This window comes from Numida meleagris, unplaced genomic scaffold (genome assembly GCF_002078875.1).
Source record: "Numida meleagris isolate 19003 breed g44 Domestic line unplaced genomic scaffold, NumMel1.0 unplaced_Scaffold180, whole genome shotgun sequence".
In the NCBI taxonomy this organism is placed as follows: domain Eukaryota; kingdom Metazoa; phylum Chordata; class Aves; order Galliformes; family Numididae; genus Numida; species Numida meleagris.
This window is the reverse complement of record NW_018363597.1, coordinates 692401-719928: the sequence shown is the minus strand read 5'-3', so window position 1 is coordinate 719928 and position 27528 is coordinate 692401. Positions and strand designations below refer to the sequence as shown.

Sequence of the window (27528 nt, the reverse complement as noted above, 5' to 3'; positions counted from 1 at the left end):
GGCTGAGGGAGGGGCTGAGCGGGAGCGGTGCCGGGATGGTTGCCGTGGGCTGGGGGGGACGAGGGGCGGTGGCCTCGCGTTGCGCCGGGGGAGGTTCTGCTGAGATATTAGGGACAATTTCTTCTCAGAAAGAGCGGCGGAGTGCTGAATCACAGAATCGTAGAATGGCTTCGTGGCCTCAAGTATCGTCGCGTTCCGCCCCTGCCGCGGGCTGGCTGCCCCCAGCTCGGGCTGCTCGGGGTGCAGCCACGGCCTCGGGCCTCGGGCACCTCCGGGGCTGGGCAGCGCAGCTCCGGGCAGCGCCAGCGCCTCGTCGCCTCACACCTCACCTAAATTTCCCCTCCTTCCGTTTAAAGACATTCCCCCTTGTTCTGTCCCTATCGGTCCACGTAAAAAGTCACTCCGTTTCCAGTGGATCGCGGCTGGAAGGCCGCCGCGAGGTCTCCCCGCAGCCTCCTCCCCTCCAAGCTGATCGAGCCCAGCTCCCGCAGCCCGTCCTCATGGCAGAGGTGCTGCAGCCTCCGAGCATCTCCGTGCCCTTCCCTGCACCCCCCAGCAGCTCCGCACCCCTCCCGTGCTGGGGGCCCAGGCCCAAGGGACGCGGTGAGGGCACAGCAGGGGCCTGGCACTGGCCGGGAGGGGCTGGGGCGAGCAGCTCCCACACACGACACTGGAACACGGTGACAAGTGGCTTATTTCGCTTCTAGGCGGCAAAGCTTTCTCACTGTGCCTTTGGGGACCGAGGTGGCCATTGACAGGCTGAGGACGGGTGAAGGCGGACGGAAGATGGAGATCCCATGGCTGGGGAAGGAGCGATGCTCGGCGAGGGAGAGGGTGTCCTCCCAGGAGCCCGCACATGCCTGTGATGGACAGGGAGGCCCACCGAGGCGTATGGGCATTTGTGCTGTAAAACATCATGCCCAGGGCAGGTGGAGAGATCACCCACCCATCCAGGTGTCTGAATGACAGACACTGCTGGTCCTTCTGCTTAGCTCTGTGCTTTTAATTTTGCTTCCACTTATGACCCTTCTGATCCAGAAAGGTGACCTTCTTTGCATTCAGGACGGGAAAACAAATTACAGGGATGAAATGCACAGATAGCAGGATGGTTAGTGATGAAAGAACGTGGACTGTACAGCAGGCATGGCTGTCGTGCATGTGGCTGAAACTCCCTACGGGAGCAGGTGGGAGAAAGGTGAGACCGGCAAATATGGGACTGGATCCAAGGGCAACAACCACACAGGAGGAATCTTCGGCTTCGTGGTTTAAATCGTTGCAGCCTCTGGTTCATCCAGGAGGAGGAGGGAGGTGATCCCAGTCTGCTGGCAACAAAGTCTGTGCGTCTGCCCCAGGGGTGTCATGCATCCAGCCCCGGGGGAGCTACAGAGCTGCTCAATCTCATGACATGCTGGCCTGCTAGATAAGGGAATCAAAGCGTGACTAAATGAAAACAAAAACAGGCGTGTCTCCGATGTCTGGTCACTTGAAGGAGGGAACACCCTTTGCACCAGGCTGTGGGAAGGGGCACACCCCATCTGTGTAGAGGTGAGGGTGCAGCTTCTGCTCCCCCCACCCCAACCCCCCGCCAAACTGGAGAGTGTGGGTACATTTCCAGGGCCACAGCTTGTAAGGACAAGGTAGGGGGAAATCCCATGTCCTGATGAAAGGCATATGCATAACAACTGCTCGTACCGTGCGCTATTTTTAAGCTCCGAGATAAAATAGCTTCCCAATGGCTTTGGGAGGATTGGCCGATGGTTTGAATTTCAGGGCTGTTCCAGCTCACCCAGGGCTTCAGATCAGCATGGCCTTAAAGAAACCTCTCCCCTCCGTGGTAAATCCTCCTCTGTTCTCTGCTAGGTGTGGTCAGAGAAGGGGTAAGCCCTTGTTCTAGCGTAGGACAGTCATTGCTGTGCCTGTGCCTTGAGCGTAATGTAACAAAAAGAAGTGGGTTACATCAGTGCCGTGCTGGGGAGCGTATGTGCCCTGCTTTGGGCTCCAGAAAGAGCCTCTGTCTGTTCACTGAGCCCCGCATTTATTCCCCAAAATGAGAATGTGAGCATCCAGAGTCTAGCCTTCAGTGCACAGAGATCACACAGGAGCCAAACCATTGGTGCTTTAAGGCAACAGAACGTCCAAACTTCACTCTCTCAAGCAGCTGCTTTGCTAACACTCTCGTCCCAAGCAGGCACACGTAGCTACCATCAGTCGGAGCGGGTGGCAGCCCTTCTAGTGATGGATGTGTCCATTCGAAGCTGTATGTCACAGCAGGCTACTGCCCACCACAATCCAAACACCTACGTAGCGCGTGGAATTTGTGAAATGACAATCTGTAAGCTGCCATCAGCCCAAAAGCTGCGTTCCGACCGAAATGAGATCCGCCTTCCCGCAGCGTTCTCTCCCATCACTGCTCTTCCGTGCACATTTTAGCTGAGGACAGATTCTTCTGCCCGTCTCAGACTCCCTCTTCCCGTGCAGCATGCTCCTTGCACACCTTGAGCTGGGTGGTTTTCACCCCATTATGTGTAGCTTCTCGTCACGCTGAGAATCAGGCTTCCTGATCTCCTTGGATCCTGTCCTGTCTCCTCTGATGCCAGTCAAATTTTTATGGTTGGCCTCGGAAGGAGCAGGGTGGAGGAGAGGGTTTCATAGCTCAGCTTACACCTGAAGAGCAGAATAACTCGTTTCTGACCAGAAGGAAGAACGATGTATAGCACGAGCTACATCTCTGCTCCGAACAGATAAATTCTCATAACTCTTCAGAAACCATCAGCGTGAGGGCAGGCTGAAATCCCAGCGGGGCTCGTTTCAAGGTGAACAACTGACTGATGTGTTCTCGTAGTTGATATTGCACTTACAAGCATAGCTATTGCCGCTTTATTAATCTACTTTAGCATGAAGCCTCCCTGTTTTCACCGAAAATCTAAACTGTTCCTTGCTCTCTGGGAGCAGCTCAAGGACAGACTGCATTTGCTGCCTCTCTCTGTGCCTCCCCTTTGCAGAACTCCAGCGTTGCATTTATCTTTGTTTACCCCTCAGAAGAATATAACATCCTTCCCCACTTGCTTTTCCAGCTTCCCACCCCGGACCCCTCGAGCCCTTTCTCAGCTACACGTGGCCTGAAAGGGAGGGGAGCAGGAACCACCTTCCTCATCACATGGAGGACAAAACCTACGCGACGCTACGAGTGCGTCTGTCCTGGAACTAGAGAGAGGGACTCTTATTTTTGTGAAGGAACTGTGGGGGGAGAAGCTTGGCAGGCAAAGGCTTTGCTTTTCCATCGAGCCAGACAGTGAAAGTGAAGGGGAGAAAGGGAAGGGGACCTGCTCATCTCCCTGAAGAGCCGCTCCTGGCCATCCCCGTGAGTCTGGCAGGGCAGGCGGGGTGGGCCAGCAGCTGGGCTGAGTGCAGGCCCGGCTTGTATGGCATGAGTCACCTGCAAGCGCCGAGGGAGCTGGGAAGTAAGAGCTTGTTTCTGGTTCATGCACATTCATCTCCACTTAGATAGGAGCTGCAGCGAATTAAGGACGCCGAGTGATGTGGCAGGGCTTGGCTCTGCTGATTGCAGGGCACGGACAGCAAAAGTCTTGGAGAGAAAGAGGAACGAGCTGTACAGCTTTCTTGCCCACTGGTGAAGGCTTTGTCATTCCCTCCTCAGCAGATGACAGCCGAGGGTGGCCCTGCCGTGCGGGGCAGGCTGCGGGCTCCGAGGGATGCTGCTTTCAGAGCTGCTTGCTGCTGAAGGGTGAAGGGTTTGCTGTCGTTCCTCTCATCTCTCGCTCCTTTCAGACACGCAGCAGAGCTTTCAGAGGGCTCATTTCCAAAAAGGAGCGCTCGGCAGAGTGGCAGTTATTAAGCAGCGAATCTAAACCCTCTGCAAAGAAAAAAAAGTTGAACTAGATCTCTGAAGGGTTTGAGTGGGGCAGTGAATCACCCCACCGCCTGCAGCAGCCTCTCATTTCCAGAAAGTGCAGGTGCCCACGTGCTTTTGAAGCTGAATGCCTCGAAGCATCTCGGAGAATTTGAATACCCGTACAAAAGTGGCCCGCAACTTTCACTCCCATGCTGCAGCCCGCGTTTCACATCCACTTCCCCATCGTGAATCGAGATGTGAGAAGAAGCTGCCTAACCACTCAGTTGGGCAGCAGCAGCGTTTGTGGGTCGCTGGCAGATATTTGCCAAGCAGACAGAGCTGTTACGCTCGTTGGAGCTGACTGCAGCATAATGGAAGGCATGGAATTTTGGCCGGGGATCCCTGCCGGCCCAGCGACGCAGCGAGTCTCTCTGACCAGCCAGGGGGGTTGCCTTGCAGCTAGCACACCCCGTGGTCTCCAGCTCCGAGCCCCACGTTGCTGTGCCCGGCGTGGGGTCCCACGCTGGGGCTCTGCAGCCCCAAGAGTGCCAGGGAGAGCGCAGCTGTATCCTGGGCCTCCACCGACTGCGCCCAATTATTCCGAGGCAGAAGAATTGAATCTGTGCTGCAATGACGGATTGAAAATGTCCTCCGGATTCCGTGCAGCCTTGAGTTACCTTTTATAAGTAGGTTAACAGCTGGAGGGCCCGTGTTTGTTCGAAGGGAAAAGACGTACAGAACATGCCCTCTACGAGGTGCTCCGGCATCAGTAATTCTGCCGTTCTGTCGATTTATATCTGGAGATTAAAGGATTTGCCTTTCAATAAAATTATTCCCCTCAAACTTCTAAACTGGGGAGAGAAGGGATTTTGATCATGTTTCCGTCCTGCGCAGCTCTATTCTTGGTGAAGCCACGGACGCTTTGCTTTCCCCCTCGCTGTGCAAAGCACGCAGCTCCATTACTCCTGGGGACTCTGACTGCAATTTGCTATTTCTGTCCCGCTCCTGGTGCACGGGACGCTCTGGGCACAGCAGGGGGGGGAGAGGTCTTCAGGCCCCAGGGAGCTTCCAGCCTGAGCTGGATGCAAGCAGAGCTGACAGATGCTGAGTGATGAGACACAAGAAGACCCCTCAGGGAGAAAAGCAGCTCTGTGAGTCCCTGCAGCTCTGCAAGAAGTTTTGTGCAAGTCAGGTCCCTCCCCATCAGGAGTGCGTCTCCGGGGCTGGAGCCCAGTTTGTTACCATTTTAATTTTACCCTTCTCTTTCTTCCTCATCGGGTCAGGTCCGAGATGAGGCACAAAGATCAGCGGGGAACGTTCCTGTCACTCACCTGGAGGTGGAAGGAGCCGACCTGAGGGCGCTGAGACCAAGGACGTGGCTGCCCGGAGTGCTGCCCTTCCTATGAGGGATGCGCTGTGGCTGCTGGGACAAAACAGACGATTGTGGAAGGCCACCAATGCTCCCATCTTTTCCCATCGCCTTGCTCTGGTGGCAGCTGGTGCCAGGTGTGCAGAGGGAGACGCAGCTGATGTAATTTGCTGGGAGGTCATCGCCCCGTGCTGAATCCCACCCTGCGCTCTCGTCTCATCACCCTGCCCTCCTTAAAGCTCTGGGACACGAGGTTTAACATCCTTTCCACACCACTCCTTATGACTCTCCTAGACATCCTTGGGACCCAGAGGTCTCTCCGTTTCTGAGCTGTAACGAGCCACTGGCAGTGCTTTCTTGTGGCAACAGGTTACCGGGGTAGTCACACATGTGCACATCAATAGTTTGGAATGTGCTGCTTCCTAATTCCCTCGTTTCTCTGTTGCAATCAAAAAAAGAAATGGAAAGCTCCTGCTGTAGCTTCTGCAGGGTGTTCAGTATTTTCTCTGCTTTCCTTTTCTATAAGGTAAGGATAACCGTGTGCTCTCCTGTCCTATGGCTGCCCACCCTCCTTCAGTTCTTCCAGCTGGGGATGTGACAGCACTCTGAGCGTTGTCTCTGGCAGGACTCTGCCGTGCACATCCATCTCCTGCATCGCTCGCTCGTGTTCCAGTTCTTTCGTTACATTTCATCACATCGCTTTGAAATCTCTGACATCTCGTCCCTTTGCTCAGCTCAGGCAGAAGGACGGCGGCAGTAACGCCCGGGTTCCCCTTCTGGAACGAGGCAGTGACTCTGGAAACCCAGCTCCCCCAGAGCTGCCCTTGGTCCGTGGACATGGCTCTTTTGAGAGCTCTTTGGCCGTCTGAAGAATTCCCAGGGCGATCCCAGTTGTTTGTTTTCCACGTGGGCAGTTTGTCCATTTGCACGACGCCCATGAAGGACACGTGGGATGGAAAGACCGGATGCATCCCGCTCGTCCCCAGCTGCACAGCCACTGCTGGTCCCATTTTGCACGCTCATCAGTTCAGACATGCAAATAGAGGGTGTGTAGCTTTCATTTGTATGCTTGTGTTTTAAATATGAGCCACGCATGAAAATGGCATGAAAAACATCTTTTCGGGCTAGCAGCAAGCCCTGTGCATGGATGAAAGGCAGCGGCACATTAGCAGCAAGGCCGGAGCTCACGAGCATCTCTGCCCTGCAGCGTGAGCTGGTGGAAGGAGCAGCGCGGTCCCTGTGTCAAACACAGATTGCTCAGATGCAGCACAGCAGAAGGCAGAGCCCAAAATGGAGGTGGGCAGAGGGAGCCTGGTGAGGAGCCATGGGGCACATCCCCCACGCTCACAGCGACCGGCATGCAGGACAGGGCGGTGAGCAGCCCGGGGCAGCTGACCAACCTGCCCATCTGGATGCTGCAGAGCACCGAGCTGTGCAAGATGGACCTTCCAAAGCACCGAGCTGTGCAAGGTCGACCTTCCAAAGCACCGGGATGTGCAAGATGGACCTTTCAAAGCACTGAGCTGTGCTAGGCAGGCCTTCCAAAGCACCAAGATGTGCAAGAAGGACCTTCCAAAGCACCGAGCTGTGCAAGAAGGACCTTCCAAAGCATCGAGCTGGGCAAGATGGACCTTCCAAAGCACCAAGCTGGGCAAGATGGACCTTCCAAAGCATCAAGCTGTGCTAGGTGGACCTTCCAAAGCACCGAGCTGTGCAAGAAGGACCTTCCAAAGCACCGGGATGTGCAAGATGGACCTTCCAAAGCACTGAGCTGTGCAAGGCAGACCTTCCAAAGCATCCCAGTGCGCTGCCTCCCCAAGACAAGTATTTCAGGCTTGCGATTGAAGAGCTTTCCTGACGGCGCTCCCAAGCCCTGGCTGCCAAAACATTGTGGGATACACGAGGGAGAGAGCCAGCAACCCCCAAGCTGGGGGTAGAGAGGTATCGCTGAGGAACTCTCACATCCAAAATTGCGGTGGGGGAAAAGAGGCGTAATTGCTGAAAACTGCCCCAGGAGAGAAGGGTGGAAGTGCACGGGAGCGCTGCACGACGTGGCTGCAGCAGGGAGCTGCTTGGGCTGCACGCAGAGCCAGGGGATGGCCTGGGAACTGGAAGCTGCTCGGAAACGCTGATGGATGAAACTCAATCTGCCATATAAAAATTTAATTACGGCGTTGTTAAACCCAGGCTTTCTGGAAGAGACAAAGTAAACAGGGTTTCTAGAAGATTCCTTCTTCTCCTGGGACTCCGTAATAGACCTGGAATCGAGGTTGTGAAATTTCAGCATCACCCAGAGGAAAAACAGCCAGACGACATCCAAAGTTTGTGCTCAAAGGCCCCGGATGGTGGCTTTTTTTTTTCCACATCATCTCCTTCTGCTCTCACTTAAAAAAGAAACGAGAGCTGGGGGAAATGACAGCAGCTCTCATTCCTATGGGTGAGAATTCCCATTTAAATTCTTACTCATCTCCCAAAAACGAGAGTCCGTAAGTGGGGGGGGGGGGGGGGGGGGGGGGGGCAGCGCTCTGTTGCTTGGAATAGAGTTCCAATTGTTCTTACGACAGAAATAATGATAATCTGATGGAAAAAAGATCTTGGCAGGGAGTAAAATTCAGAAGGGAAGGGAGGGGGAGGACAGAAGGTTGCAGGAAATCTGAGGACTGCAGAAGTTGAATTCAGCAGGAGGCCGAGGGACGGCCCCGGGGCTCCCAGGGGTCACTGCACACACAGCCAACGTCATTGGAAATGTAGGGAGCATTTGGCAGACGAGGATCCAGGCAACCCAACAGCCCAACTCCACGAGCTCCATCCTTTGCTGGATCCCTGTCCTGGATGGCAAAGTGGTGCCTCTATCAAAGACCGCATTTAAGGGGAAGAAACCGCACGGAGAAGGAAGCAGAGCCCCTCTCATCCCGCTACTCCCCAGTTACTGCAGCAGCTGGGGAAAACTACAGGCATGAAATGACACCAAATAGAGGAATATGTGATCAAGGCTTCTATAAATAGAGGTCTGCAGTGCCAGCGTTAGTCAATAATCAGAGAACCTTACAGACAGAGAGAGCCTGGGAAAGGAATCCGAGAGGAGCTGGATGCGGGCAGCCTGGATTCCCAGAGAGCTGTGTCGCAGTGCTCTCCTTGAGGAGTGGAGCTGAATACATTGGTTGCAGTCACCAACGAGCTGACCTCAAGAACACGGTGACGCCACGCGAGAGCAAAGACGGCATCAGCTTGCAAGTTTGAAATGACTCAAGAATTCTTTCCTAGCTTAAAAGCAACCCCGCAAGGCCATTTCACATCAGCGTGATGGATGCGCTGCTGCTGCTGCTGCTGAACACCAAACCCTCCGGGCCCCGAGCAGCCCGAGCTCTGAAGGTACCGAGCAGAGCCGCGAGCAGCAGGATGGATGGAGGTACGTGGCATCGGCTAAACCTGAAATCTTAGATAGGGGAGTAACTGGAGACAGCTGCAGAGGGGCTGTGAGAAGCACCCGACGGGCGTCACGAGGCAGCCAGGGCGCAGGGAGCGTGCCCCCCCGGGGTGACCTTCCAGCCACCGCGCTCAGGTGCGGGCCATGCTTGTGGTTGGGGGAAGCCTCGAATGAAAGCGGATGGACCGAGGACAACGCTCAGATCCTGCAGACAGAAACCTTCAGGGCGTGCTTCCTTCGGGCAGCAGCGATCCCTTCGTTCTCAGCAGAGTGAATCTCTCATTGCAGAGCCGTGGGAAGGGAGCGTCCGTCTGAAGCCGTGCCCCACGCTCTGGTAATGGGCAACTTCCATCTGCGTCAGCCCAGAGCTGTTTCAGAAGTGAATGGGTGAACTCCCCTCTGTCAGAGCAGACTCTGACCCTTGCTGCCTCCCCGTCTTGGCCACAGAGCCTTTGGAAGAGAGGGGAAGGGACGATGGTTGTGGCAGCGGTAGGGAAGGTGCAGCGCGGCTCCGTGCGCCAACAAAGCAGCGCTGGTTGCAACCAGCCCCAGCGCTCCCCTAAAACCCGTGCCCAGATAAATCCATTGCTCTGGGAAAGCATCTGCCTTCAGATTGAATGAATCCACCACTGAATATGAGCGATGTTTTTGCTGAACTTGAGCTGCCGCCCCACTGGAGCTTGATTAACGGATTCCTTGGGAAACTGGAGAAGTCGAATGCCAAAGCGGTGCGAAGAGCCAAGCAACATAAAAGTCGAAGTGCTGTTTCAGCAAATGGAGGTGGATTTGGAGCACTGGGGAACGTGCAGCTTCGTGGTCGAGAAGATGAGCCACGGTCATAATGAGTATTTTGCCAAGCCTATATCTGGTTTCAAAATCTTCCCACATTCGTCCCAAATAAGCCCTGGTGAGAAGGCGACGTTATTAGAAAGGGGTGGAGTAAGAACAGCCGGAGAATGAACGAATGAATGAATAACTGAATGAATGAATGCAGGTAACAGGGGGTCGTTAAAGAGAGGCACTCAGAGGCTGCAAAAGGAGCTGGGTCCCTCATGAAGGCAGCGCTGGGGAGGGTGGGTGGTGTGTGGAGCTGCGGGGCGATGCCGCGATGCCCAGCCCCATGGAGGAAAGGGCTGGAGCTGGGGAGCTGGGTCCCAGCCGCCCGACCCCGCAGCTCCAAAACCCCGGGTTCCCCTCGCTGCTGTTCCAAGAGGAAACTCGGGAGCGCTGCCTGTAGCTGCTCCCTCGCTGGCGGCTCTGCTGACGACGTCGTGTAGTGAACTCCCCGTGCACTGGCACAGAGCAGCAGGCTGCAGCCTGGGCAAGGAGAGCCGGCAGCTTGGTTTGGCAGCGCGACGGAACGACGGCGACGCGAGCGTTGTTTGCAAGGTTCCTCGTGGGGTTAGATTGTAAGATTAGGTTGGCACGGAGCTCGGAGGGAGCGCGATGAAAGAGAAGCTTCGTGTTTGTCGGGGAAACGTGCCCAGTTATTAAGGAGCATTCGGATGCGATTGGTAACCCAAGCTTACAAAGGCGGCGATTATTGCCGCGGGTTTCCCAGCAGAGAGGCGGCACAGAGGGCGAAGAGTTTCCCTCTGCTCCAGCGGTCACCTACAGACGGCGCCGGGTGCAGGAGCAGAGCGGGGCTGAGCCCGGAGGAGCCGCTCGGGAGCAGGAATTTTGTAGTTAGGAAAAGCCATCAATTCACCGCTGGAAACGCGTTTGGCTGAGAACAATCCGCGTGCTTTGAAACGCTTCACAACTTCTGCTTTTCTGCCGGGACAGCCGAGGGGAGCTCGGTGAAGCAGCAGGAATTGCATCCTGATGCGGGGCAGCAGCTACGGCTGGTTCGGAGTCACGGCCCATTCATTTCAGAGCATTGCAAGTCGCCCAACAACGAGATGGTGCAAAATTACTGTTCTACCCGCGTGCGTAACGAGGCGACCTAATGTCGTTCCTTCCAAAGGCGTCCTGAAAACGCAGAGCTGCCGATGTGGGCAAACAGCGAGGGACAGACTCCTTGGTGCCTGCACCTCCTGCCTCAAGGGGAGCACCCCGTGCCGTGGGCACACAGCTTGGACACTGGGACCCACACCGGGAACATGCAGGGCCACGGGTGCTGCCATTTGTACAAATCCCAGCTGCTGGGACTCAGCCAAGGGCGGTGAGCGGCCTGAACGGAGAGCGCAGGGCATCACGGCAAGGAGCTCCCCTGTGCGGGAACAGCAGAATGGATTCGGAGCGGTATCGGTGCGACCATTTCAGCCGTCCCAGGGTGAGGAGCGGTCGCCGCGCTGAGCACGCAGGGATCTCCTCGTCCCGCCAGGGAGGAAAAGCTGCACCTGGAGCCCAGCAGTGCCACGAGAGTCACCGAGCACCGAGGCTCCTCGGCAGCTTCAGCCAAAAGCGGAGCGTGAGCACAGAGATTGGAAGCTCCAGCAACGCCTGCCTTCAGCTGGTGCTTTCCCGCAGGCTTCCTTCTCGCCACCCCGGGAACACACGATGCGGAGCAGCCCAGGTTGCTTCTGTCAGCCCCGCACAAACGCTGCAGAGGGCTCTGGGATGAAGCGCACGAGGAGGGCAGCAGAACGCCCGGCTCCGCATCCAGCACCTGCTCCAGAACGCTGTGACATCCCTCCTGCACACGGCCATGCTCAGCACGGTGCTGGGTCCAGGTTGGAGAAGACCTCTGAGATCCCCCAGCGTCCCCCGGTGCCGCAGCCCCACGATCCTTGAACACCCCCAGGACGGTGACCCCCAGCCGTGGGCAGCTGTGCCAGCGCTGACCGCTCTCTGGAAAAGCTGCTCCTGCTACGCAGCCTCACCCCCCTTGGCACAACCTGAGCCCGTTCCCTATGTCTGAGGTGTGGGGATCCCCCAGGGTGGAGCGGGGCTGTTTGCCAGGAGCTGCAGCCTCCCCCCCCCAGCAGCACTCGGCCCCGCAGGACACGTCGGCCTCGCAGCAGCACCGACGCGCGACAGCCACTTGCCGCTTTGAGACTCGGCCACAACGTAGGAGCAACAACGGCGCCTTTGTGTGCTGCTGGGAACGCCTTTCTCCTCGCTGCTGGGCTCTGAGGCCTCAGCCACACGTTTGCTTTGCGAGCAGCTGCCACGGTTCAGGATAATGCCCCGCTCGAGCCGTCCCCATCCCACGCTGCCGTTGCACCGGGGCTGGTGGTGCTGCAGCCACAGCCGGGCGCGTGGGCAGCCCTGCAGCCGTCTGCATGGCTGCTGTCCTGCTGGTTCCCAGTGGGGGAAGCAGGGAAAGGCTGCGCCGTCCCTCCCTGCTGCTGTCGCCGTGGGCTCGAGGTGAGCTGGGAACATTGCTGTGCCCCCAACACTTCGCTCAAACCCCCACTGTGCTCACCCTGGGGTGATGTCAGCTCAATGCTGGCCCCCTGCTCTCTTCTGCATCCCAAAATAATGGCGCAGCGTGGCACAAGTTCTCCGAGGGCTGAGGATGGTGGCGGAACCAGAGCAACAGGGAGTGTTGGGCCAGCAGAGAGGGGATGGCCACCATGACCCACAGCTCTGCTCGCTGTGCTGCTTCCCATTAATTGCTTAGGAAAGGGGAAGCTCCACGCTGCAGGACAGGGCGAATCTCCAGGCACGGTTTCCTTGCTCAGGAGGAACCGGATCTCGTCGCACGACGTCTCCGTGCTGCCAGGACTGATGGCTCCGGGCCGGGGTGGAAGCTCATTAGAGAGAGCCGCGTTGGAGATGGGCAGCAGCACCCGATGCCAAAGGGCTGGGGTGCAGCTCCCACTCAGCCCAGGGCAGCGCTGCTGCAGCCCTGCCTCGCTTCTTGGCCACGCTTCCCAGCAGAGTGCTGCTAACAGGGACGAGTTGGGCTGGCACTGTGCCCCAGGCCCACAGCGGCCGGGCTGCGCGGGCCAGGGTTGGGGTCAGGGCCAGGCTGCTGCGCCTGATGTGACAAGGTCCAAAGTTTTGGGGATTTCCTGCACCGATGGAAAGAGAAAGAAGAACTTGGCAGCGTTCCTCTTGGCCTCCTTCCACTTTCCTCTTTTGAAGTGAAGTCTCCTTTTTATGGCTCCTTGCTTAAGCCCGAGCAAACATCGCCGGAGAGTTCATCCAACAGAAACAAACGGGGATGCGACTTCTGCGGCTGCAAAGCTGCCCAGAGCCAGCACGCCCCGTCTGCAGCCGCAACGACCACGATCCTAAAAGCAGAAAGAAAATGCAGAGGGGAAACCCAAGCGGCCGAGCTGCGGGGCTCAGGGTGACGTCCTGCACCCAGCTTGGGAGCAACAAACGCTTTCTCCAGATGCCCAACTGAACAGGATTGCACTGATTTCGGCAAACCCAGGATGTGGCTGAGCCCTGCTGCCGCGGTGCAATGGGGGTTGGAGCCGGGACAGGAGCTGGGGGCCCAGCCTGGCTGTGCCACGGAGGGGACAGGGAGCACGGCACCAGGCAGCCAAGCTGCCAGCCCAAGGGACGCTGCCCACCCTCTCTAGAGGCACAGGGACGCAGCTGTGTTGCTGCCAGGCTGGGACCTCCCTGCAGTGCTCCCTGCATCGTGGCTTTGCCAGGATTGGGTGACCTCAGACACAGATCGGCCTCTGGAAGGGGACGGGCTGCGTCCCTGCACCGTGCAGGACCCGGAGCGAGCAGACCCACAGCAGCAGCCCCAGCACTGAGGGCTCCCAGAGGGCTGCACCACGGCCCAGCCACACCGTGGGGGAAATGCAAAGGGGAGGGGGTGAACCAGGGCCCCCAGAGCTACAGGCACCACAAAATGCAGGAGCATGAGATCGACAGAGGCCACAAAGGTAAAGCACCGGGAAAGCGAGCGCAGAGCTTTGCGGCAAAAGCTGCTGAAGCTGTAAGCTGCTTTCAGCATCAGTTTTAAGGATGACAGATGGAGGTAAGAACAAAAAAAACCAAGCCAAGCCATCCTGCTCTCTGCTTCAGCCTCCCATGGGTTGGAAGTCACCGCTGCATTTTAAGTGCAGCTTTTGCAGCCGACCCCACTGCTGGGCACCTGCTCTGCAGCCCTGCCCGTGGCTGGGTCCCTCACCAGGTGCTCCCCAGGGATGGGGCACAGCACAGGTCCCCACCCAGCAGGGAGCTCCAACCCTGCTGTATGGGAACACAGCTCGGAAACAGGGGGCCTGGGGGAACGCAGAGCAGCGTGAGCCAGCAGAGCCGCAGCTCCGGCTCAGCCCAGGAGCAGAGGAAGGCAGCGATGGCTGCAGCCCTGCTGCCACGGAAGGAGTCGGACAGAGGTCGGAGTTTAAGGACTTCTTTATTCCCTACACCGGCAGATGCTTGTTACAGCTGCAGGCTGACGTAGCACAGCCCCCATCGGGACCCGCAGCTTTCTCCTCCACAGCCCCGGGCCTCCCAGCACACACAGCACAGCGGGGACAAAGGCAGGAGCACGCTGCGAGCCGGGCAGGAGGATGAGAGCAGCAACAACACCCCACAGCGAGCTCCTGCCCGGCAGCAAGCACAGGAGGAGCTGAGGTAGAGACACCCGCGCAAAGCACCACGCCGCAGGCACAGAGCGGAATGCTCTCAGCCCCAGAAACAGCCAAGAAGTGACGTCAGAGAAGAGCATCACCCCTCAAGCACAGCTCCAGCTTTTTCTTTTTGCGAAGCCCAAGTTCACGCAGAGGGAACAATTGGTTTCCATTCTTTCCATCCACAGTGAGACAGCGGGCGTGGTGCTGGACCCACGCATCCCAGCACACTGCATGCGGCCCCAGCCCCTCCAGCTGAGGGTGCTGCCCGCTCAGAGCCGAGCTGGTGCAGTTCTTATCTTTAAGAATGAGAAAGTCAGTGTTCAGAGCTTGGCCTTCCTGTTCTCCAGGGGATGAACGACAGTTTAAAAGAAAAAAAAAAACCACACAAAATAAAGCCTGAGCTCCACCTGAGACACCACTTCCAGAATTTCCTTTGCACAAGGGCCCACAAGAGCAGCTGGCACGGAGCAGGGCACTGAGGTTGGTGCAGGGAGCACGGAGCTGCAGGGCTGCGCTGCTGGGGCACTGCATGGGCAGCGAGGAGGAGCTCCAGGCAGTGCAAAGTGGCAGCCCTGCCCTGATGTCACTGAGCTACAGTTAAGCTGTCAGGGGCTCCTACGTGACACAAGCAGCAGCAGCACAGCTTTAGTACTGGCCCTGCTGCACCGTGGAACCACGAGTCCTGCTTCAGGTGGGCTCTGCTGCAGGCACAGCAGGAACAACTCCTCCCTCCAGGGTTCCCATTTCCCAGCAGGACAGGCTTTGCTGCTTGAGATCCGGCTGAAGCTGAAGGCAGGGCAGCAGGAGCAGCTCCAGGGCAGCACCGAGGGATCCAAGCGTTTCCTCCACACCGAGCTGCAGCTGTGGGAACACAGCTCCTGCCCCCCCCCCCCCACACACACACACCATGCCAGCAGAATGAACATCAGGGCCCGGAAACTGCCTGCTCTGAGCCACCACCTTCCTCAGAACAGCAGCTACATTCAAGCTGCTACAAAATAAAGCAACTCAGTAAAGGAGAACACGGTATGGACACAGAACACACCATTCCCCCACAGGGTTCTGCCCACAGGGCTCGTGGTGCCACATGGGAGCTCAGCGACGTGGAAGCCCCGACCGTAAAGAACCATTTCCTCACCTCACTTCACCAAAACCCAAAGCTGAGAAAATAATGAACCCCCCCCTCCCCCCTCCAGCAGAACCGAGCCTCCAGCACAACCCAGATGATTCAACTGCAGCACCCTCACGCTTGGTTCGACTGTATTTAAATTAAAATAAGGCATTTAAAAAAGCTACCAGGCACTAAAAGACCCTCACTGCTCGCACCAGCCGAGCCCCATGCACACAGCACCACAGTGTCCTCCACCCCCCGGGGGTCGCTGGGGGACGTGGTGACATGCAAAGCCACCCCCACGGAGCAGCAGCAGACTGCCCCCAGGAGCCAGCTCCCAGCTCGCTGGGTTCCAGCGGTGACCGCAGTGTTCCCAAGAGGACAAGAGACGTGAGCAGGCACCAGAAAACCTCCGGCAAGGAGCAGGCTGCAGCTTCTCCCCCCCCTCGCCACGGGGTGCAGTCTTTGTTCATTCTTTTTTTTTGGCCCTTAGAGTTTCTTCAAGCGACTGTACAGCTCCCGTTTGCTCCTCTCACCGGCCCAGGTCCGGCTCTTGGTGCGAAATCTTTTCAAGTCTTCCTTGAAGTCCTCGTGGTGCATGGGGCGGTAGCTCTGGGGCTCACAGAAGCTCTGGGGGAAAGAAATGGGTTCGTTTCTGGTTTCGTTTTACCGTGCCACGGAGCGGTGGGCTCTGAGCGTGGCCACCAGGACCTGGCAGCTCACAGCACTGCCACCAGAACAAACCACACAGGAGCCCCACCGAGCTGGGGCGCAGGCAGCAGCCCCACATCAGATGTCGCAGAGCAAAGCCAAGTGGTGATCAGATCACAGCTACTTCTGAAGCAAGAGCTACCAAGCAAAGGACGTTCAGCCCTACAGACAGAGCTCTCAGCCCGAGTTTCCTGGCAGACTTCAGTATACAGAGCAAGCAAACAATGTCTATCCAGCATTCACTCTGAAGTAACACAGATCTGGAAAGCACTCTCCCTCTCCTCTGGCCCTGGCTCACAAAGCAGCTACCAGCTGTTCCATGCTGCCACCTCGAGGCCCTCCAGCCCCGAGAGCGCAGCCAGGGCCCAGAACAATCCTGGGGCACCCCCAGCCACGCAGGGCCAGCAGGGAGCAGTAGGGCCAAAAATGCAGCAGCACCCACCACTGTGAGCAGCAGCAACACAAAGACTGGGAAACTACGTGTGGCAAACGTGGGGAGCAGCACACAGCCCTGCCCCACAAACGTGGGCTGCGGGAAGGCTGAGTATCTCGCATCTGCCTGGAACTGCAGCAGTTCTCAGAGCAGAGTGGTAATCTGAGAGATGCTCTGAAGCACGAGGGGATGAAGTGAGAGGGGGCCATGGTCTGTAGCACCAGAACAGGGAGAAAGGGCATACAGGGAGTGAAGTGCTGCAGAAGCCAAGCAGAGTGAGAAACATCATGCTGGGAAGAGCTACTGGACACTCATTGCTCTCCTTCTCTGAAGGAGAGGTTGGAAACTCAGAGCTCAAGTTTTCCCAGAGCTCGAGTTCTTTGATTTTGCTTTTTTACTATAGTGCAAGGCTTGAGGTTTCCATGTGCCATTGCAGCAATTGCTGCCAGGTCTCTCCGCCTAGCCTGCAAAGACTAGGAGAAAAGTCCTGGATTCCTTCTGTGTAACATTTTGAACTCCTAGTTGTTACAGAAAGACGAAACAGCTTTAGATTTTACTCTAGAGACAAGAGGAAAAACCTTCCAGCCACAGCAGCAAGGCAGCTGAGGTACAGAATTGGCTTTGAGAAATGAAGGCAACGTCACTGCCAAGTTCTGACTGCTCTCAGTACAACACTGCACAACTACCCAGGGAAAAACACCCTCTGCCCCATGGAGAAAAGTCTGATTTGAGGTATGGGTATTGTGAGAGCAGAAGGGTGGAGTTTCAGAGGGCGTTACTTACCCGGCATCGCAGGAAGAAGTCCCTGTACCCCCCCTTGAGGACGTACAGCTCTGGGTAGTGCAGGTTGGGGTACTCATTCCCCAGCCTGTCCCGCTCCCTCACAAACCGGCACCTGCAGAGGACGCCGTGTGTCACAGCTGGCATTGCTCCAGCAGCACGGGAGAGCAGCACTTCTGCTCAGAAACGAGCTCATATCAAGGGTACAGGGGTCACTCACATCCTGGGCCCCCGCTCCGAGGAGAACTCGCAGTGGAACACAATGATCACCCGTTTGTTCTTGGAGGGTGGGATCGGGTTCTTCAGCAGGAAGTCTTCCACGTCCTCCTCCATGTGGAGGTTGACAGCCCCCTGCGAAGGCGGCCGCACCCAGGGCACACAGTGACAAGCACGTCCCACTTCAGTACAAGCTCCGTCCTCAGCTCCTAGGGGAGCTCTTCCAACCCCCTCGTGGTATTGGGGACCAAGCTTCAAACCGAAGCAGGCACCCAGGCAGCCCAGTGCTGCGCTGCCACCCATTGCAGACAGCCCCGGCAGCAGCTGGAGGCGGTGGTCAGGGGGATACAATGAGTGAAATCCGAGGGGGAAGCCAGCTGACTGAGCAACAAGCTCCAAGAAAGCCCTCCACAGCCACTTGTTCTATAGCACGAGTCTGTGGTTTCAGTGGAGAGTAATACTCCACTCCCAGCTGCCCCAGAGATCAGGATGCTGAGCACCGTGGGTCACGCACCCTCCCCTGGAGCTGCCAGCTCACCCCTGGTGAGGAGCCCCACGCGGTGCCCAGTGTCCCCAGCCTCCCTAGAGGCAGATCCATGCAGCTCTGCCTTGCCCCCCCAGGAGCACAACTCACCTTGATGTGTCCTCCTTCATACTCGTATGGATAGCGGCAGTCAATGATCACACACTCCTTGATGAAGCTTGCAAACTTCCCGGTCAGGACAGACACAATCTGCAAAAAGCAAACAACAGAAACCCCCAGTTTAATGATTTAAAAAACCCTGAAAACAATTATTTAAGTAAAGAACGTCTCGCTGTCCCCCCAGAACACATACCATTTCTGAGTCAATGTATTTTAAGTCTTGATGCTTCCCATCAACAGTGTGGAACAAATATCCCTAGAAAACAGACAGCTTTTAGCAGAGGACATTCCAAGCACGAGCCACACACTCGGTAGCACAGCACCCAGCTCCATGACAAACACTTCACTGACAAGGATCTCATGAGCTAAGCTTAGCATTTAAAACTCCAGCACTCTAAGATTCAGGGACGCACTTCTCTCAGGCTCCTACACTGAAGATCTTGTTGAAATCCCTTTGTGACTGATCTACAAGAGCATCACTCTCACTAGCAGCCCTCACCAGTGGTTCAGGTACGTACTCCTAAGAAGGGCAGTGCTTTACTTGGGGTTGCTTCAAGGCACCTCTCTAAAAGAGACCATGAAACCAAACCATTTAATTACCTTTGAGAAGTCACCAATAAGATCCCTGTGGTCACTGTCCAAAATGCTCTCGATTTCTGCCGCAGAGGATTGTGTCTTCACTATTTTTGTGTTCTAGGGGAAGACAGGTTAGAGATGAGTGCCAAACACCGACCAGCACGAGACCCTTTCCCCATAGGGTAAGAGAAGAGTCAGCATTCACTGCCAGCCTGATGCACAGCTTCCCTTTAGGATCAAGGCAGGGCTACTGCACCATGTCCATCAGCCCCACACTGCACACTGTTAGATCAGCACCTCCCCCAGTAAGCTCACGCTCAGTGGCCTTCGCTAACGAGACACCTCCATCTGAGCTCTAATTAATTCTCTGCCACAACACCAAATGCCAAGCCACCAACCGCTGAGTCCCCAGAGGCTGCTCCAGGCAGGCTTTTCCTCTTCTTGCTCTTCCCTGGAGAACTCTCTTCTTGGGACCTCTCCATTCTTTTCTGTGTGGTTCTGCCTGCAGCGCTGGGCAGAGACGAAGAGCCAAAGAGGCGGCATCGTCTGGCCTACGGGGAGAGATGGTGAAGCTGTCTAGCAAAGACCAAGACTAGGAAGTAAGCATGCCTCAGACTTCCAGACTGTGATAAAGTTTGGCTCATCTAAGGTACTGCCACTGCACAGCGACAGCAGGACATGACCAGGGTCACCTACACTGGGGGCTTACGTTTCCAGTGACACTTGTTTCCAAGCTGTGTGGGCTGGGTGAGCTCAGAGCACAAGGTGATGTGCTGGCAGGATGCGCTGTGTCAACCAGCAGACCATCCACCAGCAGATTCTGAGCCTCTTGTGGGAGCCTGCATTGCCCTCACGGTCTATTATCAGAAGTCTGGGCTACAGGCATCCCAGGCATGGCTGTGAAAACTGTACTCAAGATACGTCAAGAAGTATCTGATGAGGGCAGTCAAGATCTCCTCACATCTATAAGTGTTCTTGTAAGAAGCGAGTTAATGTGGACACACGCCCGCAGCGAGCGTTGTGCGCTGACGCAGCCTTCCAGGCAGCAGGCTTCAGCAGTAACACAGCACTGCAGGAGTCTTCCACTGCCCTGTTTTGTGATTGTGGGTACAGCATCAGAGCTCTCCAGGCCCAGGGGACAGAATCCCCCCCACCCAGGACAACACTCACCCTTGTGTCCGCCCTCCTGGTGACCAGCGGCGCGGTCCAGAGGCTCGCCACGTCCGATGGCATCTCCTCATCATTCTGGAAAACAAAAGAAGCTCACTCCCATCTGCCTCACTCCTGACAGACACTGTCAATACTTGAGGCTCTTGTGAGCTTGGGCAAACATGCCAGCTGAATTCAGCTGCCAGAGCAGCTTTAGGAACTCAACTCCGTGACCATCAGACGCTCGATGAAATAACAGAGCTGAGCCGAGCCACGTTGGAAAGGGTAAGTTAAAAATCAATTCATTCATTGATTAAAAGGATGCTCTTCCAAAGCCTTAAGCGTGTCAAGTTCAGCCAGAAACAGGACTTCTATTTAAGTGATCTGAAAGTAAATATTACCTCTAGCTCCCTCAGAGAGCTTCTAAAGAAAATGCCAACTCTTCCAATCATCCTCTATAGCTTCACAATTCAAATAGCAGTAGGAACAGCAGCAATCCCTCTCTAACTGCTGTTCACACATCAAGCAAATCCTACTGTCTGCACATAAAAACAGAGATGCTACAGTGGAAGAGCTGAGAAATGTAACTCAGTCTTTCAGGAACCCCTTGTGCCTGCCTATCTGCAGTTGCTGGTAAGGCAGACTTCTACCAGGACGTACACGTGCTGCAGACATGCTGTGGGCAAACTCAACACTCTGCAGAGCTGATGTTAGCAGAGCATCACGTTTCTTTTTGCACCTACTTTCAGGTCTTGCTCATCCAAGAGCTCCAGGAATCCATCATCGTCTTCACTTTCAGAGGAAGTCAGAGAACACTGCTGCAGGAAAGCTGCCCTGTGGTTTTCTGGTTCGCCCGCGGGCACTTCTGGAGTGGGAAACTGAGACAAAACATTTTGGTTTTAATGACATTCCTTCTCTTTACAGCAGGATGCTGCAGGTAGAGATGATGCCACCCCCACGCAGAACTACAGAAAAGATGGTGGTTAATCCAGCACCTTGAAGGCACCGACCTGAGCAAACCCCAAACCAAGTTCCCATGCTTCATTTGGTCCTGACAACAGAGTGCCTCATTAGCCTGGTTCATCAGTAAAGCTCCTCTCTTGGAAGCACCAGATAGCAAAGGTGCAAAGGAGAGAAGCAGGTGATGGCAGAGGAACCAACACTAACTGCAGTTAATAAACACAAGGTCAGGAGAACCAAGACAAAGCACTACTGAGTTCAACAAGCAGAGACAGGACTTAGCCCCCCGGGCTCTGTTTCTGTGCAAGGATCCATCAGGACATATATACCCACACATTTATTTTTATTGTTCAACTTATCAGTTGCTTCTGCTAAGCAACAGAAGCAGAAGGCAGCGATTCCTGCCTATCACATCCAGACATAAAACCCAGCTGCATCGTAACAGTTGGCTCTGCTGTTCCAGATGCACCTGCATCACTACAAACATCTACTTCACTGATGGAAGCAGCTACAAACCAGCTGCATCTACCCTGCACTGACGTCCACGCTCACTGGGTGCTCTGCAGCACGGCCACTGCTTGGTACTGCCCAGTGTCTCAGACTGCAGAATCATCTCTGAGCCAAACAAAACGACTTTCCACATCTGACAGGCAGAGAAGCTTCTCTATTTGGCACACAAATCACAGAATCATAGAATGGCTTGGGTTGAAAAGGACCTCAAAGATTATTGAGTCTCAACCCCCCTGCCAAGTGCAGGGTCGCCAACCACCAGACCAGGCTGCCCAGAGCCACGTCCAGCCTGGCCTTGAATGCCTCCAGGGACGGGGCATCCACAACCTCCCTGGGCAACCTGTTCCAGTGCATCACCACCCTCTGTGTGAAAAACTTCCTCCTAATATCTAACCTAAATCTCCCCTGTCTCAGCTTAAAACCATTCCCCCTTGTCCTATCACTATCCACCCTCACAAACAATCGATCCCCCTCCTGTTTATATGCTCCCTTCAAGTATTGGAAGACCACAATAAGGTCTCCCCGGAGCCTTCTCTTCTCCAAACTGAAGAAGCCCAGTTCTGTCAACCTTTCCTCGTAGGAGAGGTGCTCCAGCCTCTGATCATCTTGGTCGCCCTCCTCTGCACTCGTTCCAACAGCTCCACGTCCTTCTTGTGCTGGGGGCCCCAGGCCTGGACACAGTACTCCAGATGGGGCCTCACGAGAGCCGAGTAGAGGGGGACCACCACCTCCCTCTCCCTGCTGCCCACTCCTCTTTTAATGCAGCCCATTATTTATGATTAAGAGCACTGTCTCAGAACAGAACCATGACACAGTTTTTCCTCCTCCCAGCAGGTGTGCACAGGGTTAGGTGAGCGTTACTACCAACACCACTGAGGTACCTACCCCCTGAGCCGGGGCAGAGTTCTGCCTTTGTCCAAGAACACTTCTTCCATCGTGGGAATGGACGTGCGCAGAACTACGAGAAGCTGGCTTGCTTGGCTTCTTGAACTCAAACGATTCCTGAATCAAAGAGAGAGAAAAGTGACTGGCTTACCAGAATAATGAACTGTGCAAGTTGCCAGGATCTCTGTATCTCCCCCCCTTTAAGCCACCTGACATTTGGGATTCAAGTTTCCTGCTGCCAAACAGGAAACAGACTGAGTGTGAATGTTTTCAAAGCAAAGATGTTACAACAGTGATTCATCTAACTCAATCAAGCTTCCCTCTTATTATCTGCAGGATTAAGGCACTTGGATTTTCTTTCATCAGTCAAGTTCTCTGCTAAAGAAGCCACGGGAAGGCAGCTACGGCTGCAGCCTGCTCAGCAGAACAATGTGTGCTGCTGGGTGATGATGCCTGGGCCTGCCAGCACCCACAGACAGCACTGCCAGCAGCAAGGCCTCCCAGGGCACAAAGGCAAAGGCACATTTGTGCTGCTGAGGAACCAGGGCTCCCCATATCAGCAGTGAAAGATATGGAGATCTAGGCAGCCTCCTGGAGATAGCCAAGGACAGCGTTCCGGAAACATTCTGCCTTGCCACAGACCAAGAGGAGCCAGGTGCTACAGCAAGGAGGAAGAAGTTGTACAACCAAAGCCTCCCTCATTGTTATTAACCTACAATCAGTTTGCAGTCCCTGTAATCAGGGCCGTCACACTTTGCTGCAGCTTTCTCCAGGATGAGCTGCACAAAGCTTTGCCGTGTCTGAGCTGCAGGCTGGCAGGCAGCTACCAAACCTCTCCCAGCAGCCCTGCCCATGAAGGAGTGCTGCTTCAGCTTCCTCAGTACCACCCCTCACACCACGCCATCCCCGGAGACGGCACGCAATACTCACATTCTCCTTATTCTCATTCTGTTCTAGGAGCTGAAAGGCATTACAGTCCAGGGAATCCGAATGGCTTCTCTTCAGGGCGGGACTGGAGCCCAGGAGCCTTTGCTACAGAGTTCAGACAGAAGCACTAGTTAAGCATCACCCAATGCAGCCTCTGCACAAGTACATCCTGACCAAAAGAGGGGTATTCATGAGACTACGAGGTCTTCCTCTGCAAGTGAGTGCAGGGGTTTCATGCTGCTGTCCCGGAGGCACGGGAATGCAGTGCTTCAGCTGCATTAGTGACAGACAAAGCTACACTGCTGCAATCCCACGCCCAACATGCAAACTAGATTTCAATTTACAAGCCGTAACTCTTAGCTTTCAATCAAGTACCACAACAGCTGCTCCTGAAGACCATAAATTAACAAGATGTGGGAGGCACCCAACTAAAAACAGGGAACACAGTAAACCCTTAAAACATTTACACACGATCAATACCACCCTCACTTACTGGCAGTGAATGTATTCTTCTGAGAGGCAGTCGAAGGCTACAACGAGAAAGAAGAGATTTATTTCCAACATTTTCTTTTGAAAGACAGCAATGAGAGTAACATTCACTTTTTTTCCATAGAGCTCTAAAGCTAGAGGCAAATCCATAACAGTGACTGGAAGTGAGACGGAGATATACTTACTTCAGTCTGCTAGATGCAAGAATTGCCTTCTCAAACCTGAAAGAGAAATGGCCCACAGTTAACAACACAGGATAGCACTCTGAAAAAAATCAACCTTGTCTTTAAGGCACAGAGCTAAACAGAAGCCAGCTGCTTCTTGAGGACACTTTGTCCTTCTCAAAACTATTTATGGCCCGCTTATCCCATCCAGGTTTTCAAAGCACTTGCTGGAATCCTGTTCTCCCTCCTTTCCTCAAAGGATTTCCAGCGTTGATTAGACAAGAAAGAGAAAAGCCTGGGAGACTGGGGACCAAAGGCATCCGTCCCCCAACGCCAGGGATAAAAGATCAGGAAATGTGTTTCCTTAAATCTAATCAAGAGAGAAATCAATGCTAAAAGCAACTGCTTGGAATCAGTTAAGACATCCACAAGCAAAAGCTCATAGTTAAGTCCTGAGTGCAAACCACAGCTTACAGGCAGCCCCAGCGAGGAGCCAGCGCCACGCTCCTGCAGGGTGACTGTCACAACTCATGACCTGCAAGCACTGGGGACAGACAAGGCAGCAAGGTAGCATCTGCACTTGCAGAGCATGGGAGCACACCCTTCTAGAAGAGAGAAGAGCCCACTGCACATGTGCCAGCAAAGGCAGAGCCTCTCATCAGCCCACATTTGTTAGCAGTGCAATGTGAAAGCGCAGAGGTCAGGCCTAGCACCTGCTTACGTACGTTTCCTCTCTGATGTCACCAGGGGTCGGAGTACCAGGAGAATCCAAGGCACAACCTGCAGGAGACAGACAGATTTACAGTGAGTCCTGGCTCAGCCCACAGGGAACACAAAGCACTGGGCATCGCTGTGAGGCTCCTCCAAAAGGTGCTGAGCTCAGACTGGACCTGACGTTGGAAGCTGTCCTTTGCACACTGAAATAAAGGCAAGCACTCCGTGCACAACCCCAGCAGAACACTGCAACTCCACAGCAACTTCTAAACACGATCAAATATGAAGCCTGCTAAGACACAGAGTCGAGGAGACCTTGTGTTCTGGCAGGATGCACAAGCCCCAGGGACAGGCCAGCAGCTCACCAGAACACTCCATCAGGACAAGACTCACTGCTCCTTCAGCAACTGTGATCTGAACCAACAGCCACCAAGAACTAACCTGAGTAACACGACAGGCAGCCACTCAGCACAGACCTTAATGGTAAGGGATTTTGTAACACTTGAGACTTGCTAAAGAGACAGGAAGAAAAGAAGAGAGCCAAGCAGCAGAGATGCAGCCAGTTTGGTTACTTATCTCCCTGTAGCTTGCCAGCTGCACTTGGTTTTTAGTGGTTCCTTTGAAGGCTGAAGTACTGCACAGAGAAACTGGTGCATGAACATGGGTGGAAACACTGATTTTCATCACTGGGACAGGCAGTGAAGTATCAAAAGCTCTCCCCATTCTACAAGTTACAGGGTAATGCCTTATTTTATTTCCACTGATAGAAACCATCTCATCTGGAGACAAAAAAAAACCAACTTCTCAACAAGTATCAGTACTACAGCAGCTCCCAGATTGCGAGATTGACAGCCAGCTCACACAGGCAGAAAGCCACAGACAAAACCCAAGCCACAAGAGAAACCCCGCTTGGCAACCTCAGTGCGAGCGTGCAGAGCAGGTTAGCAGAGCTTGGGTTTAAAGAGAGAAACCACAGGCCGACACCTCGCTTACAAAGGGTAGAAAACGCCTGGTCCCACTCTGAGCTGAAGGCAGATCTGTGCTGCGTCCCAACAACAAGCAGCAGAACGCTCTCTCTGCTCCCAGACCACAGCCCTGACACAGCCCTGAGCACTCCCAAGGCAGCACCAGCTCACTAGGGCAGCCTGTCTGGGTCGTCTCAAGCAGCACTCATCCTCAGCTGCCTCTCCTGCAAGAAGGGCTGACCCACTCCCAATAAAGCATGGACCTACCGCTGCGTACAGCACAGAGCATCGAGGCAGCAGCAAACAGCACTGCCACTCTGGGGTTTGTCTCCCTGGATGGTGCTGGAGCACAAAGCAAAACAGGTCAGCAGCTGCCTCTAACACTCATCCTAAGAAGCAAGAAGAAAAGCTCTCTCTGCCATGCCCCCTCTAGAGCCAGAACCAGTTTTTCCCTCCATGCTAACCCCACTGCAAACACGCTCTAGGACAATTAGAAAACAACCCAAAAATCTGGGCTGCCCGAGGTCTGCTGAGCAACAGAAACAAGCCTGCCTCCCCTCACAAGTGTGAGAGTGAGAAACACTGCAGGGACCAAAGGCAGCATTAGCTCCATATCCAAACCTGCCAGCAGAGTACAAATACAGTGCTTTTCATTCCTTGCTCACTACTTACTAACTGAGAACACTGTACCTGAGTCTGTTGATTCTGATGACGCTGATCTTTGCAAACCGTTCGCGTTCTTGTTTCCCAAATCTTGCTCGGTGTTTTCATGCTGACTGTAAAGGGAGGAATTCAAAATGCTTTTTAAGGGAGAAATGCAAAACAGGAGCACGAGAACGCAGGCGTACAGCACAGGTTAAGCATAACCTCCAACAGTCACCATTGGGCCAAGCAAAAGGATTCCTGCTTGGCAGTCCTGCAGACTTCTGTGCTCTGTGCTGCTGAGCACAGGGATGACACCAGATCACACCCTTAGAGATGTGCACAGGTCTGCTGCCTGCAGGGGCTCAAGCTGCACCTTTGGATCTGGTTTATGACCATTATTATTTTGCATGTTGTGTACACAGCGTTGACAATGTTAGAAAGCAGGCTTCTCCAAAGCAGAAAGATGGGGGAGAAGAAAGATTGAGGGCGATCATTTTCCTGGTCGCCTTTCAGTCACTTGGCATCAAGCCACCAAGTGTTCTGCACAGCAAACAAACCAGGAGGTTTTGGTGTTTCAGGGGAAAAAAAACACCTACACTTCAGGGCCTCTCATGATCTTGTGCCTTCACAAATGAAGGATTTAATACAACAAAACGACACCTTGCAATAAAAGTGTAGGGCCAAAGCCACTTTAGAGGTGGAGTGTGATATTGGTGCCTGGAGGCGCAGCCCCTCCCAAACCTTTCCCTGGGAACACCCCTATCAGCACCCCATTATCTCTCTCAGGACTGTAACCTCCCCTTCACCTCTGATTTCATGATTGTTCCGCATAGAAAAACGAGCTTTGAGTTTGAGAACTGGTAGGTTTGGTGATTTGGTTTTCTTTGAAGCAGCTAAGTTGTTAAAGCTAAGGTTTGAGCCCCAGCCCTCCCCTGCCCACCCAACCTCTCAGCAGCCACAGAACTCAGATGGGTGCAGCCCCCCCCCCGTTCCTGGGTGCAGGAGCACTGTGGGAAGTGCAGAAAACACACACGTCACACAGAGCATTCCCCTACGTCACCTTTAAACGAGGGAAAAGCTCCGGAGTGGGGCTGCTCTTATCATATTGATTAACTCAAAAGATGTGGCAGGGCACAAGGTGGGGGGTGCAAAGCCACAGGGCGGAATACTCAACATGGAAGGGACCAGTGGGAGTCGTTAGCAGGAATCCCTGGAATCTGAAGGCGGGAAGGATCACGGGGCTGATTACAGAAATAAAAGCAAGCAGCAAAAGGAGAAATACCAGCAGGGCTCTCAGGACTGGGCAGGAGCCATAGGAGAGGTAAACTGCAGAGCAGGTAAAGGAAAAGCACCCACACAATAAGAAGAGATGAGACACCCCGAGCAGAGGGAAGGAAGATGGTGGCACGTGGAGGTGTGGGAACGTGGGCAGGAGAGCGGGGCGGGAGGCAGCCTGGGAGGAAGGAGGGGTGAGGGGATGCTGCGAGCAGCAGCAGGGGGAAGGAGAGC

General features: G+C 54.8%; 2 protein-coding genes across 3 annotated transcripts in view; both read right to left on the bottom strand.

The window, feature by feature from the left end:
• LOC110390697 (GTPase IMAP family member 8-like) overlaps positions 1–27528 on the bottom strand; it is a 685191-nt gene that overhangs the window by 402538 nt on the left and 255125 nt on the right. The window lies entirely within an intron of this gene.
• Positions 13905–27528, bottom strand: part of CDC25A (cell division cycle 25A) — a 16224-nt gene continuing 2600 nt past the window's right edge. The window contains exons 2-16 of one of the 2 annotated variants that reach the window (XM_021382163.1): positions 26065–26150; positions 24409–24475; positions 23717–23752; positions 23536–23572; positions 23046–23147; positions 22116–22232; positions 20504–20638; positions 19782–19856; positions 19010–19162; positions 18636–18728; positions 18229–18291; positions 18027–18125; positions 17397–17527; positions 17180–17291; positions 13905–15882 (exon numbers count right to left, since the gene is read on the bottom strand). In XM_021382163.1, the coding sequence (XP_021237838.1) occupies positions 15742–15882; positions 17180–17291; positions 17397–17527; positions 18027–18125; positions 18229–18291; positions 18636–18728; positions 19010–19162; positions 19782–19856; positions 20504–20638; positions 22116–22232; positions 23046–23147; positions 23536–23572; positions 23717–23752; positions 24409–24475; positions 26065–26150 (1447 nt within the window). In that variant the 3' untranslated portion in view covers positions 13905–15741. The remainder of the gene's footprint in view (positions 15883–17179; positions 17292–17396; positions 17528–18026; positions 18126–18228; positions 18292–18635; positions 18729–19009; positions 19163–19781; positions 19857–20503; positions 20639–22115; positions 22233–23045; positions 23148–23535; positions 23573–23716; positions 23753–24408; positions 24476–26064; positions 26151–27528) is intronic. The other variant, XM_021382164.1, reaches the window with a different exon arrangement.